Source organism: Phodopus roborovskii, unplaced genomic scaffold (genome assembly GCF_943737965.1).
Source record: "Phodopus roborovskii unplaced genomic scaffold, PHOROB, whole genome shotgun sequence".
In the NCBI taxonomy this organism is placed as follows: Eukaryota; Metazoa; Chordata; class Mammalia; order Rodentia; family Cricetidae; genus Phodopus; species Phodopus roborovskii.
The window spans coordinates 932,258-945,051 of record NW_026126683.1 but is presented as its reverse complement, the minus strand read 5'-3'; the positions used below and the strand labels follow the sequence as shown (position 1 = coordinate 945,051).

Here is a 12,794-nt window from a genome sequence, read left to right as displayed (position 1 = left end):
TGCCAAACACCTGTCACTGTTAGTAAACACTGTCACTTTGTTATTCATTCAAAGGCAGTGGCTCTCTGCACTTGTCTGTAAAGAATGGAGCTTGTTAACATGTGCTGTCTAAGGTTTCTAGCAGTCCCAGATGAGTACTGATTCGGGGGGGGGGGGGAGTAGACATCTATTAAGTACTGAATTAATATAGTAGTAGAGCTATAGTATATTAAGAATTCAAATGATATGACAGACTTTGAAGACTCTCCATGGAAGGCCTCACCCTCCCTGGGGAGCAGAAAAGGGATGAGATGGGGACTGATGAGGAGTGGGAGAACAGGGGAGGACAGGAGGATGCAGGAACTGGGACTGACATGTAAAACAAACTTATTTCAAATTTAAATTAGTAATTATAAAAAAGAATTACTAAAAATAGATGGTATTTACCAGTAGTCCCAGTAACTGTAGAGGCAGAATAAGGTCCTCTAAGCTGCAGAGTTGGGCTCAGCATAGGCAAAAGAGTGAGGCATCCTCTAAACATTAAAGATAAGGGAGGCTTGGGAGAGGGTTTGGTGAGTCAGTGTTTGCTAAGAAAGACCAAGGACTGGGGTTCAGACCATACCACTCACACAAAAGCTAGGGGGGGTGTGGTGTGGTGCCAGAAATGACACAATGTCCTGTGCATCCCAGACTAATCCTCCACCACTCTACAACCTCACTGGCCTTTCTAATTAGTGCAAGATCAATCTTTCCCCATCAGTTCCTGCATAAAGAGAAGTGATTACACATAAAAGGCATGTGCTTTGCTTTCACAAAGTATCAAAACCAAAATAAGGAAGAACTTTCCAGATAAATATCTGGATTAGGTTACAGTTAAAAAAAAAACACTTCTTGTCCTAGAAAGGAAGCAAGCTTTCCACTACTGTCATTTGCACTATTGCCATTTTCTCTCTGAACATCACTTTAGCTGATGTCTAAATTATTTCTGTATACTTTAAAGCTTGTGTTGACACCGCTGTACTATTGAAATACAACAAGTGCCTGAAATATACTCAATGTCCTGAGAAATTACAGAGGCAAAACTATGATTTGAACAATTTTAGGGCTGGAGAATGGCTCACTCACTTCGTAAAGCTTGGTGCACAAGCATGAGGTCTACTGAATCCAAGTAAAGAAGCCTATCATGGCAGCACATGTCTGGAATCCTAGCCTCCAAGGTAGAAATAGGAGGATCTTTGAGACTCACTGATCAGCCAAATCCAGCCTAACTGGTGAGTTCCAGGCCAGAGAGATGCTCTGTCTCAAAAACCCAAAGGCAAGGTTAAAAGTTCATACAGCTCTTATGAAGATCCTAGTTTGGTCCCTAGCACTCGTGTTAGGTGACTTATAACGTCACACAACTCCAGTCCTGGACTATGGTGGGTGGACACAGATTCACATGCACATATTTCCACAGAAACACAATTAAAAACAAAACAATAAAAATAAATCTTTGCAAAATAAAACAATGTGGACAGATCCCAAGGAATGGTTCTAGTGGTTGACCTCTGTTTCTACAAAAAGGTGCATAAGAGCATATACACCTAAATACTTACAAAAAGTCATTATCCAATCATTAAGACGTATTCCAGGGAAAAAAAAGGTTAAAATATGTTACACATGAAGTAGGAAGCTGAATTTACTTTTGAAAAAATAATGAATTCCCTTCTTTTAAGATAGGGCCTTGCTATGTTGCTCGGTCTGACTGAGAACTCCTGGCCCCTACCCTTCCACCCACCTCAGCCTCTTGAGCACCTGGGAGGTACCACCATTCCCTGTGGGATGTGATTCTCTTTAAGGGGTTACAGAGAAATAGGAGGACTGTTATTATCCCTGTTGTTGTTGTTATTGTTATTATTTGTGATGTTGGGGAACCTTAGGTACTTGTACAATCTGGGCAAGTGCTCTCTAAGAATGAGCTACATGCTCAGTTGCAGATACTTTACCTTCGGGCCATTATTACAATCCCACGCTTTACTTATGAAATAGTGCAATAATCTCTCAGAGAATTATTTTAAATGATAATAATAAGAATAACAACAACACAAGCTGACGAAGATACTCAACAGAGTGGCAGTGACTTAGTTCCTGCATTATGGACAGCAGAGAGAAAAAGGTACAAGTTTACCATGGTCCACACTACCAGTTCTCTATTCTTCTTTTCAATCAGTCCTCACGAGCTACACAGGTTCCCTTTTCATCTAAATGTTTTCCTGCTTCAAGGCCCTCTCTCCATGAACACTGCCTCTCATCAGCTTATCTGTTCAATTTATTATCTCCGAGGTTAGTCTTCAAGGCAGTAAACTAAGAAACACTGAACTTCGCTTTCAGACAGTAATGCCACTGTGTTCAAATGATATTTTTAAGGTAATTGATGCAAAATAATTCCAAAAAGCATTTGTCATTTAAAAAGAAACTCGTTACCTCTTTTTCTTTTCGTTCTATAGCATCCCGCTCAGCCTGCAATTGAACTTCCAGATTAGCCTCTATACCTCCAGACTGCTTCTGGTCATTTACCTAAAAGATAGATAAGAATCTTCTCAAAACTTCAGACATTACACTGATCATTCCCTGCAATATTTTTATTTAGTTAGCAGAAATTCTATTTCTTCAATTTAAAAGGGGAAACTCTAAATTGGAGAATATTAAAAAAAAACATAAAGATATTCAGTCTTGAATGCATTTTTCATATAAAAAAACACAAATTACTGACATGAAAACTCATTCCTCAGATAAATCAAAAGTCTTTTCTCATAGGCCTGCCTCCAGCTTTCTCATTCTACTCTTCTATTCATTCTGGTTTCCTGTAGAATTATGGGAATAGACTTCATTACATCTTATTTTGAAGCAGGCAAGAGTCTAAAATTTAGCTCATTGTCATAAATGACAGTTAAAATTGTAATTAACTTTTCTGGCTTAACTAATCTTCCTCTACTAGAAACAAGGGACACAAACAACACCTGGAAGGAAAATAAACAAAAATAGTTACAAGGATACACTATCCTAATGCCTACAAGGTAATCTAGCTTTTACTTAAAAGAACAGGCTTGTGTAACTAAGTGGCTGTCACTAGAACAAGACGCCATAGAGTTAACTGGGTCCTCGCACCTTGGGGAAGGAGTCAGGATTAGCCATCAGGGCTTGTTCTAGCTCCCGTACTCTGCACTCCAGCTGCTCAATCTCCTCGTTTCTCTCCTGCACATCTCTCTGTAGCTGCTCTTTACACAGCAACAGCTCACTGCACTTGTCTGTTTTCTCTTTAAGATGACCAGTTAACTGTTCGACCTGAAAACATAATAAGAAATGTTTTAAATGTTAAGGTGCTTGCAATCATGAATCACTTCATATCTTAAAAGCTGCTTTCTGGGGCTTGGTAAGGTATCTCAACTAGTAGAGTGTTGCTTGCCTAATACATGAAAGTCTTCGAGGTTTGATCTCCATATTCCCCCACCAAAAAACAACAACAACGAAAAGGTATTTAAAAATACATTCATCTTATTTGAAAATAAGGATCACATGGTCATCTCTAGCAAAGTGACAATTTTGCATACTGATAAAACTGGGCATATTCATAAAAAAGAGAAATAATACTGCTTTCACAGAACTTATTTTTAAAAAATTATTTATCTTAATAGCATCCTGGCTTTATCCGGGTAGAAAGAAGTAAAATACATTTTGAATAATGAGAATTATTTAAAGTCACAGCACACTAAAGCCTAATGATGTAATAAAGACAACAGACTTGCAGCTCGCTTTTTGACTTGCTCTTAGGTGAAGGACAATGGCCTTTAAATCCTCCATGTGTTAAGAGTTATTTGGCAAAGGTTAGGCTGTACACTCGATAGGCTAGAAGAGATAAGGAGAGGCATACGAAGGAATCTGAATTCCTTTAAGTGCTCCTACTCTGCCCAGAGTAAACAGTAAGTGTTCTGAGATTTATCATCCAGGGCTGATATACAGTACCTCAGGTGTTGCATAGCAGCAATGGGAGAATATAGGAAAGATTAATAAGACACTTTATGGAATACTCATCAATGAGAAAGTAATAAAATATTGTAATTCTAAGCAATAGAGGAATACTATGTTTCAGTGAGACATCTTGAAGAAATTATGAAAATAACAAACATTGTTCTTAGATCATGAAAAAATGCAAGCTTAATCTAACTACCAGCTCTTAGATGGTAATAATAAAGGTACTGAGGAAATAATAGCAAAGGATTTAGAGTAAAGTTAGGAAGACAGACAACACAGCAGGTGTCATGAAATGATGCAACACATTTACAGACAGTTGCCTGATCATGACAAAATGAGAGCGTTAGGTAAGGAGCAAATGAAGTGCTGGGTTCCTGAAGCCATGCACACCCTTGGCAGATGTGTCAAGCTCCATAACAACACAACCAATTTTGTCAGGTTAATGCAACTTACGTCACAAGAAATGACCATCTAAGTCTGTGGTTCACACCCTGTGGGTTGCAACCACTTTGATGGCTGAATGGTGTTTCCACAGGGGTTGCATATCACATATTTACATTACAATTCACAATAGTAGCAAAATTACAGTTATGAAGTAGCAATGAAGTAACTTTATGTTTGAGGCAGACCACTACAACATGACAAACTGTACTAAATGGTGACAGCATTAGGAAGGTTGAGAACAACCGCACTAGGTTCTACAGCTTAAAACCTCTTTGGAGTTTTGTCTTGTTCAAAAGCTAAAAATACAGTTAGAGGCATAAGGGGCCTTTTTTAGTGCTCTAGAAGACAAAGTATTTTAGGTTTTGTATTTCCTTAGAAATCTTGGGAAGTAAATGAAACCAAGTCAACTGCATGAAAAATGTAAGTTTTAGAATTAAATTATTTCCAGAAATACTAACATCATAGTCAAATCTAAGTGTCTACTAAGGCCATGCCAATACTCCTATAAAATGTAAGCTATTCAGGAGGCTAAACAACTTGGACACTGTCACTTATGCAGTACTCAATGAGCATGATCCAAACAGGGCTTTGATTTACCTGGAGTACAATCTTGCTATTAACAGGACAGGCCATCTTTCTATTTATATAGGGAGCTTCCCACACTCACACAGCACTCATTTGGTCAACAGAGCTCTGGCTACATTTCTGAACATGGAGAAGGAGCAATGAGAGTGAAAGGGTTGGTGAGAAGGATCAGCAGGTGCAAGCCTACTGACCTAACTTCCATCCTGGAAGGCAAGAAGAGAACTGATCCTACACATATACTGTGTGAGCATCTGCCCCTCATAAACACACACATGCCCACAGACACCACACACACACACACACACACACACACACACACACACACACACACACACTGCCCAAAACAAATGAAGAAAGTAGAGAAAAAGTAGCAGAGAGATTGGTGAGGATGCAACCACAACTATCCACACAAATAATCATGACAACTAGGATGTATACAAATGAACAAAGGAACAGACATAGCACAAGTGTGACCTACCAACAGGATGGTGACTGGACTGAGAAAAAGAACATTTGAAGACTATAGTTTATAGCAATGGAGAATGTGTAAAAGATAGGAAACTTACTGAGATGTAGAGGAATATTTTATTTTTTCTGGGAAAGGCAAGCTTTTCTATGGCTATGTTGTTCTTAAGGAAAGTGGAAAGAGGTGGTATTTAAATAAGTGTAGAGCTCAACAGAGATGTCAAAAGTAAAGGTACAGATGTGGCAATTGATGTATGTATGACTGCTGGGAAGAAAATAAAAACATGGGAGAAAAGGGGGCGTAAGCATCTGCCTTGGGGTACTCCCAACACTACCTATGGCAGGCAGAAGAGAAACAAATGGGAGAGAAGTATTAGCAAATATTAGCAAGTATTAGCAAATGCTAAGACAACACAATGCTTCAAGAAGACTTTAGGAAATGCCTCTTTGTAGTTGAGTGCGTGAAGGCAGGAGTGATTTCTAGAAAGCCAAGAGGTGCTAAGTAAACTACAGAAACACTATAGATGGAAAAGAGGATAAGACTCAAGAGGTAATGGGTAATCTTCACAGCAACACTTTAAATGGAGCAGAGGGTAAAAGCCCAAAATCAGAGGATCTGGACACCTCCCATGGGGAAGATACAAAAGAGAATGGGACATTAAGTAGCAAAGAGTGAATGTAAATGATCATTTATTGTACTCAGTCATTCCTTTGTGTGTGTGTGTGTGTGTGTGTGTGTGTGTGTGTGTGTGTGCCTGCATGCGTGCATGTGTGTGTGTGAGACCATGTGTCATAGCACACATCCTGAAATCAAAGAAACAGTTGCAGGTGTTGGTTGCTGTGATGAAACACCATGACCAAAACAAATTGGGGGTGGGAGTAGTGGCTCACAATTCCACATCATAGTCCATCACTGAAGGAAGTCAGGACAGGAACTCAAACAGGGCAGGAACCTGGAGGCAGGAGCTGATGTATTAGCCATGGATGGGTACTGCTATTGGCTTCCTCCCCATGGTTTATTAAGCCTTTCTTATAAAACCCAGGACCACGGCCCAGGGATGGCACCACCCACAATGGGCTATGCCTTCCTCAATCAATTAAAAGACCTTATGGAGACATTTTCTCAACTAAAGGTCCCTCCTTTTATATAACTCTAGCTGGTGTCAAGTTGACATAAAATTAGTCAATACACCCAATGAATATTCTTGCATTCCAGAAAATAACCACAAATAACTTTTACTGGTAGTGAGAATACAGAAATGAACAAAATAGTTTATTAAATTGAGTAATACACAGAGGGGAGTAATTTCAAATTTCAAACTGCTTCCTCTACCCCATGCCAGTACTGGGGTTTCAACAAAGGGCTTCAAATATGGTAGATAAAAACTCTGAGACATACTCTCAGCCCAATACAGTGCATTTTTATAGTTAACAAGTACCTAAATTTATGTAACACCTTTTCAAAATATTTCGACAATGATACACAATATAAAGAACCCACTTTTCAGTTTTTCAATATTCCCTGTTTTAAGCTCAAGATGCAAATAAATACAAGGGAGGGCATACTATCAGTGAGTTCTTACCTCTCTGGTTTGCTGCGCACTGACAGGTTGGAGGCGAGGCACAACCTTAAGTTGCTGCTCAAGCTTCTGTATTTCCAGTTGGAAAGCATCTCTCTCATGCTCCCTATCAATTGCCTGTTCCTGAACAATGATAATAGTAATGACAATGATGATGATGTTGATATTGAGCTGGTGCACATCATTAATTTCAGTGCTCGAGAGGCAGAGGCAGGCAAATTTATTGAGTTTGAGATCAGTCTGGTCTACATAGCAAGTTCTACACTAAGCAGGACTTCATGGTAACACTCTGTCTAAAAAAGAATTAATATCAAATATTTATAGAACTTATGACACTATTACTTATTTATATTTATTGTCCCCATTATTTCTTAAATCCCTTTAACTAGAGGTTTAAAGATTATGGGCCGATACATAAAATCACAAGGGTTTAAGAAGAAAACACATTTTGACTGGTTATAGTACATTTCCTATTTGGGCTCTACAACATAAACGAGTATTTTAAATCATTAAAAAGTACTATTTTTTATTTAAATAATATCAAATGCAGAATTAGAAAAAGATGAAATGGTACAAAGGAGGAATCTACTGCTAATTCAGTGTTAGAAGAGATAAGAAATACAAATTAGTTTCTTTAATGCTATTATTCTAGGCTTACACCTAAAAATACAAAACAATTCTACTGATGCTCTGACAAGTGAAGATCATTGGCTGATGTGGAAGAATCTTTTTGTACACAGTAAAGATGTGTTGCTCTCATTGGTTTAACAAAGACCTAAATGGACAGTGGCTAGGCAGGAAGAGGTGGAGAAGGACTAGAGGCCAGGGAGCGAGCTCTTTGGGACAAAGTAGAACAGAATCACCCAAAGATATGGAGAGAAGCAAAATGAGCATGCCATAGTGAGGAAAGGTACCAAGCAATGTGGCAAAAACAGGCAAGACATTTGAATCAATTTAAGTTTCAAGAACTAGTTAGTAACAAACCTAGGTAGGGCTGAGTATTTATAATAAATAGTAAGTCTGTGTGTGGTTATTTGGGACCTGGTTGGCAGGACAGAAATATCGACCTATACTGAGCTTATAAATCCTAAATTGTTCTGTGTGAAAAGGTCAAACAAATGACATTATGGGTAACAACGGTGACAAATGGCAGCTGTGCTAGTCCCAGTGCTATGTGCTAACTGGGAGCTGTGCTTATCTGCTGTGTAGGAAGCAGTTCTAACTCTTTATCTGCTTTGACGACTAGTAAAGAGCAAGAACATAAAAGGCTTAACTTTGAATTTGAAAAACTGAGCTGCTCATGGTTATTCACAAACAATGTATACTTTTAATTTGTCTTTAAAAATACTTACGCATTCAATATTTAGTTGTTCTGTTACTAAGAATTCCACTCAAAGACTCCTGAATACTAAGCAAACATGGATGATATCACTGATAAACTCAGCCTTAGTGGACATCCAGCCACCCACCCTATCCAAACAACTACCCTCCTATCTGCCTGTCCCATCTGTCTGTCTGTCCAAGCATCCATGTGTCTGTTTGCCCTCCCAACCACCTCACCTATTCACATGTGTTCAACCAACACACCAAGATGTGGTTTAAAAATGGAGCTTAACCTAAAGATACTTACATCAATAAATCTTTTAAGTTTTTCCATTTGTTTCTCCAGTACTTGGTTTTGCTGCCTTAGATCTACTAGGTCGGCATTTCTCTCTTGCTCCATTTCTATTAACTTACTGGTTTTTACTTCAACATCTACTTCTAAAATTTTCAGTTGCTTCTGAAGTTTGTTATGTACTTTTTCAGCCTGGGACTGAATTTCCAGCTTTTCCTTCATTAGTTTTTCTGTCTCCTGAAGAAATTCTGTTTACAAATGTGACAGTGCACTTGGTTAAATTATGATTCAGAATGTTATGAAAATGACGTTATGAACTACTTATTTTAAAACTTTATCTTCATGAAATAAAGGCAGAAAATAACTTTAAATACATTAAAAAGTACATACTTCTGCAAATATCAAACTATTTCACTCCTATAAAAGATAGTAAACTACTATTATATAGAATGAATATAAATAAGAATTCCATTACAAAAAGATATTTTGTGAAAACAATGTAGTAAATACAGAAAAAAAACATTTCTATGATTAGGAAAAGAACAATATTCAATAGAATTAAAACACAAAACACTGACCACATTTTTGACCATAGGCAAAACTAAGTACATTCCAAAGCCAGAAGACACCTGTATGTGCATACACAATACATACAGTAAGCAAATGCTGTAAAACTTTAACCAAGAAAAGGGGAACAAAAAGAGGAAGGAGATGACAGAATTTCTGACTACTCTGATGCTTATTAAGGTAGATCCATATCTCTGAATGACCTTTTCATGTTCACATGCTTGTGCAACCAGGGAACATATAGGGATGGATATGGTTAGTGCATGCAGAACAGACTCATTTCCTACTTCAACTACTTTTTCCTATGTGACACTTGATAAGATGCTCTTCAGGTTTATGTGAGCTATTGGGGGGGGTGAAATGAACTAATAACACGTGTCTGGCTTATAGACAGGACCTTGTGAGGATTAGCTGTTGTTCCTGTAGGTGATAAAGTATAGACAGCAAAAAGATAAGAGAAAATAACCAGGCAGAATATTTACACTAACTGATATGCCAACACTGTATTCAGAATTGGGATCTATAGAAAACATCTTTTCTAAAACAATGCCATTATTATATGTTAATATCAAAGCAAATCAGTCCCAAAGCCTCTTAGTAATAAATAAATTGATCCATCTGTAACCATTAGCTTATCAACTTCTCTGTTTTGCAAGAAATACTCTGGAAAAATCAGAGACCAGGTGCTTAATGTATTAAAAAAAAAATAGTTTTTTCTTTTTGTTGTAAGTCTAGCCTTTAACAGCTAAGCCTTCCCTCCAGCGGTAGGACAGAGCCATTATGAGGTAACGAGAAACCTAACACTAGGGACATTGCCAGGAGTCCTCAAAGAGGACCCCAATGAAGAATCTAAGCAATAGGGGAGAGGCTACGTTAACTATCTTTTCCCCTGTAATCATACTGATGACTACTTTAATTGGCATAATAAGACCTTCATCAAGTAATTAATGGAAGCAGATACAGAGATTAACAGCTAAGCACTGGGCTGAAATTTTGGAATACAGTTGGAAAGGGAGGATGAATAATATGAGCAAAGGGGTCAAGACCACATTGTGGAACCCACAGAAAGAGCTGATCCAAGCTAGTAGGAGCTGACTCCAGACTGATAGCTGGGGAACCTGCTTAATACTGAACCAGGCTCACTGAATGTGGGTAACAGTTGGGGAGTCTTGGGCAGTCTATGGGGTGGCTGGCAGAGGATTTAGAACCCATTCCCTGTGGACAGATGTCTTGCTCAGCCTAGATAAAGGGGAGAGGGCCTTGGTCCTGCCCCCAAATGATATGACAGACTTTGATGATTCACCATGGGAGGCCTCTCCCTCTCTATAGAGTGGATAGGGTGGGGTGGCCAGATGCTGGTGGGAGTTGGAGGACTGATAGGAGAAGGAACTGGGATTAGTAAGTAAAATAAAACAGTTTTAAAAAGAAATAAATGAAAAAAAGATAATAAATTTTTAGAAAAGAAAAAAAATGCTTTCTGTCCTAAAGATACTCAAAATTCTTTTTTTTTTTTTTTTTTTTTTTCATTTTTCTTGAAAAATCAAAACAGTTTTGGGCTCTGTGCAAAAACAGATGAAATAAGATAATGGCAACTATGAATACATTTTCATTGTCAATGAAGCTTCGTTCTGTTAAAAGAAAACAAAAGGAACACAACAGAGAACTGCAAGATGAGAAATGTTAGTTGAAAATCAAGGGTCACCCAAATGTTGAGGTGTGAGTCTACCACCCAACAACAGTGCATGCAACTGTGCACACACCTGCTCCAAGAGCTGCATCGACTGCAGCATCGACTGGGCCTAGGAGAGTCAAACACAACTATAGTTATGTCCCCTGCTCCCTGAAATGTGATAATGCATAGCTGCGCACATTAGAAAGCTGATGTCACAGTTTCATGTCTCCTGCATATTTTGTATGTATGACGTGAGACACTTTAACCTTAAAAATTCCAACTCTAACGCTGCACCAAAATAATCTGAGCACCCCCCCTACCCCACTTAGGGAAGAAAATAGATGTTTTATTTCTAAGTTGATCAAACTAGAGAAACACCAAATTTATAGATCCCTGCTGTGCATTTAAAATCAAAGAGGATTTGATAAGCAGGATTTAAAGTCCATAGTCACAAAGATATTTATGACTCAACAAGCTTTAAAATCAAGATAAAAATTAGCCATTATGAAGGTAAGTGTTCTTTGAATCCTTCTAAATGAAATGTCATCTGTCTTCTGGGTCTCTCAGGCTTGCAAGCCCAGAACCAAAGCAATGTTCCCAACATTCTCATACCTCTCTCCCACTAAAAGAATTCTGTTTTACCCATTTCCAAAATATGCAGCTTCACTACTTTTAGCTTTTTCTTTTTGATACAGATGTTTGAGCATAAATAAATAATTCTCTTTTCCTGTTAACAGCTAATACCCTTAAAAGGCAAAACAGAAAATAAGATTCCATAAAAAATGGCCAATAAACTCATTTGCCTTTTAAGTGATTTTCTTAGGATTTTTCAAGTTCGTCTATAAAACATACAAATAATGGCACTGAACAGGATAGTATGTCACATGAGCATCTGAAGAATGAAAACAAAGGAGGAACTGGATGACAGCCTCAATACATACGCTGCTGCACGGGGCTAGCCACTGCTTGCATGGCTGCCTTCTGCCTGGACAGTAGCTCCCGCTCCTCCTGCACTTGCTGCTGCTCTTCTTCCAGCTCCTGAAGTCTACTGCTCACGCGCGACAACTCCTGCTCTAGATGGTCTATTGTGCAGGTTTTCTCCTGAAGTTCTCTTTCAAAAGCAAGTTTTTCGTCCGAATACACATCAATGATACCTATAAGACACAATGTAGGGGAATAGAATTGTTTCTAATTTAAATTCACCTTGAGGATTTGTTTTTTGGGAGCACAGAGTCTCACTGGCATAGCCTAAGCTAGCCTTAAACACTATGATGCTTCTGCTTCAGCTTCTAAATATTGAGACAGCAGATGTGAACATCTAGGCCAAGCTTACCATCCTATTAGCAAAACTTTCAATCACTTTGTCCTATTAAAAGCCTGCTGCCAAGCTTTACTGACATTTTGCAGTAATTTTTCTTATTTATTGTATGTAAATGTGAAAGCTCCCTAAATTGCCTAGTACTTTGCTATACTAAAGTACCCAACACAAATATGTAATTCAGTTTATTAAACACATGGAAATAGACAGGCTCCTGGGAGCCTAAAATACATCAAATGCTTGTGAACTGAGTCACATTTTAAATATACTAAAGAAGTTTGATATTGTAAGCAATCGTAGACTGCCAGCACCCTCACCAGCATGAGATAATAGAAGAAGAGTTTGAGCAGTTAAAGTCTGCAATACCATTTAATTATGACCTTATTCCATACAAACAACAGCTGTAGCCTTAGTTTTCTCATTTTGAAGAAACTCAGACTCACCACCATCTACGTTTGAATCATCTAAAGTTTTAAATATTAACTTTAATTCTACATTTTTTTTATAATGTGCACTCTTAAATTTTTTAACTGCTTAGGGAAACTCAGAAGACAAACT

The 12,794-nt window shown here is 38.1% G+C and overlaps 1 protein-coding gene across 1 annotated transcript in view; it reads right to left on the bottom strand.

The window, feature by feature from the left end:
- The window catches only part of Akap9 (A-kinase anchoring protein 9), a 117,298-nt gene that overhangs the window by 33,477 nt on the left and 71,027 nt on the right, over positions 1-12,794 (bottom strand). Inside the window, exons 23-27 of the mRNA XM_051174610.1 lie at positions 11,860-12,072; positions 8,695-8,927; positions 7,068-7,187; positions 3,127-3,303; positions 2,443-2,535 (exon numbers count right to left, since the gene is read on the bottom strand). Coding sequence (XP_051030567.1) covers positions 2,443-2,535; positions 3,127-3,303; positions 7,068-7,187; positions 8,695-8,927; positions 11,860-12,072 — 836 coding nt within the window. The remainder of the gene's footprint in view (positions 1-2,442; positions 2,536-3,126; positions 3,304-7,067; positions 7,188-8,694; positions 8,928-11,859; positions 12,073-12,794) is intronic.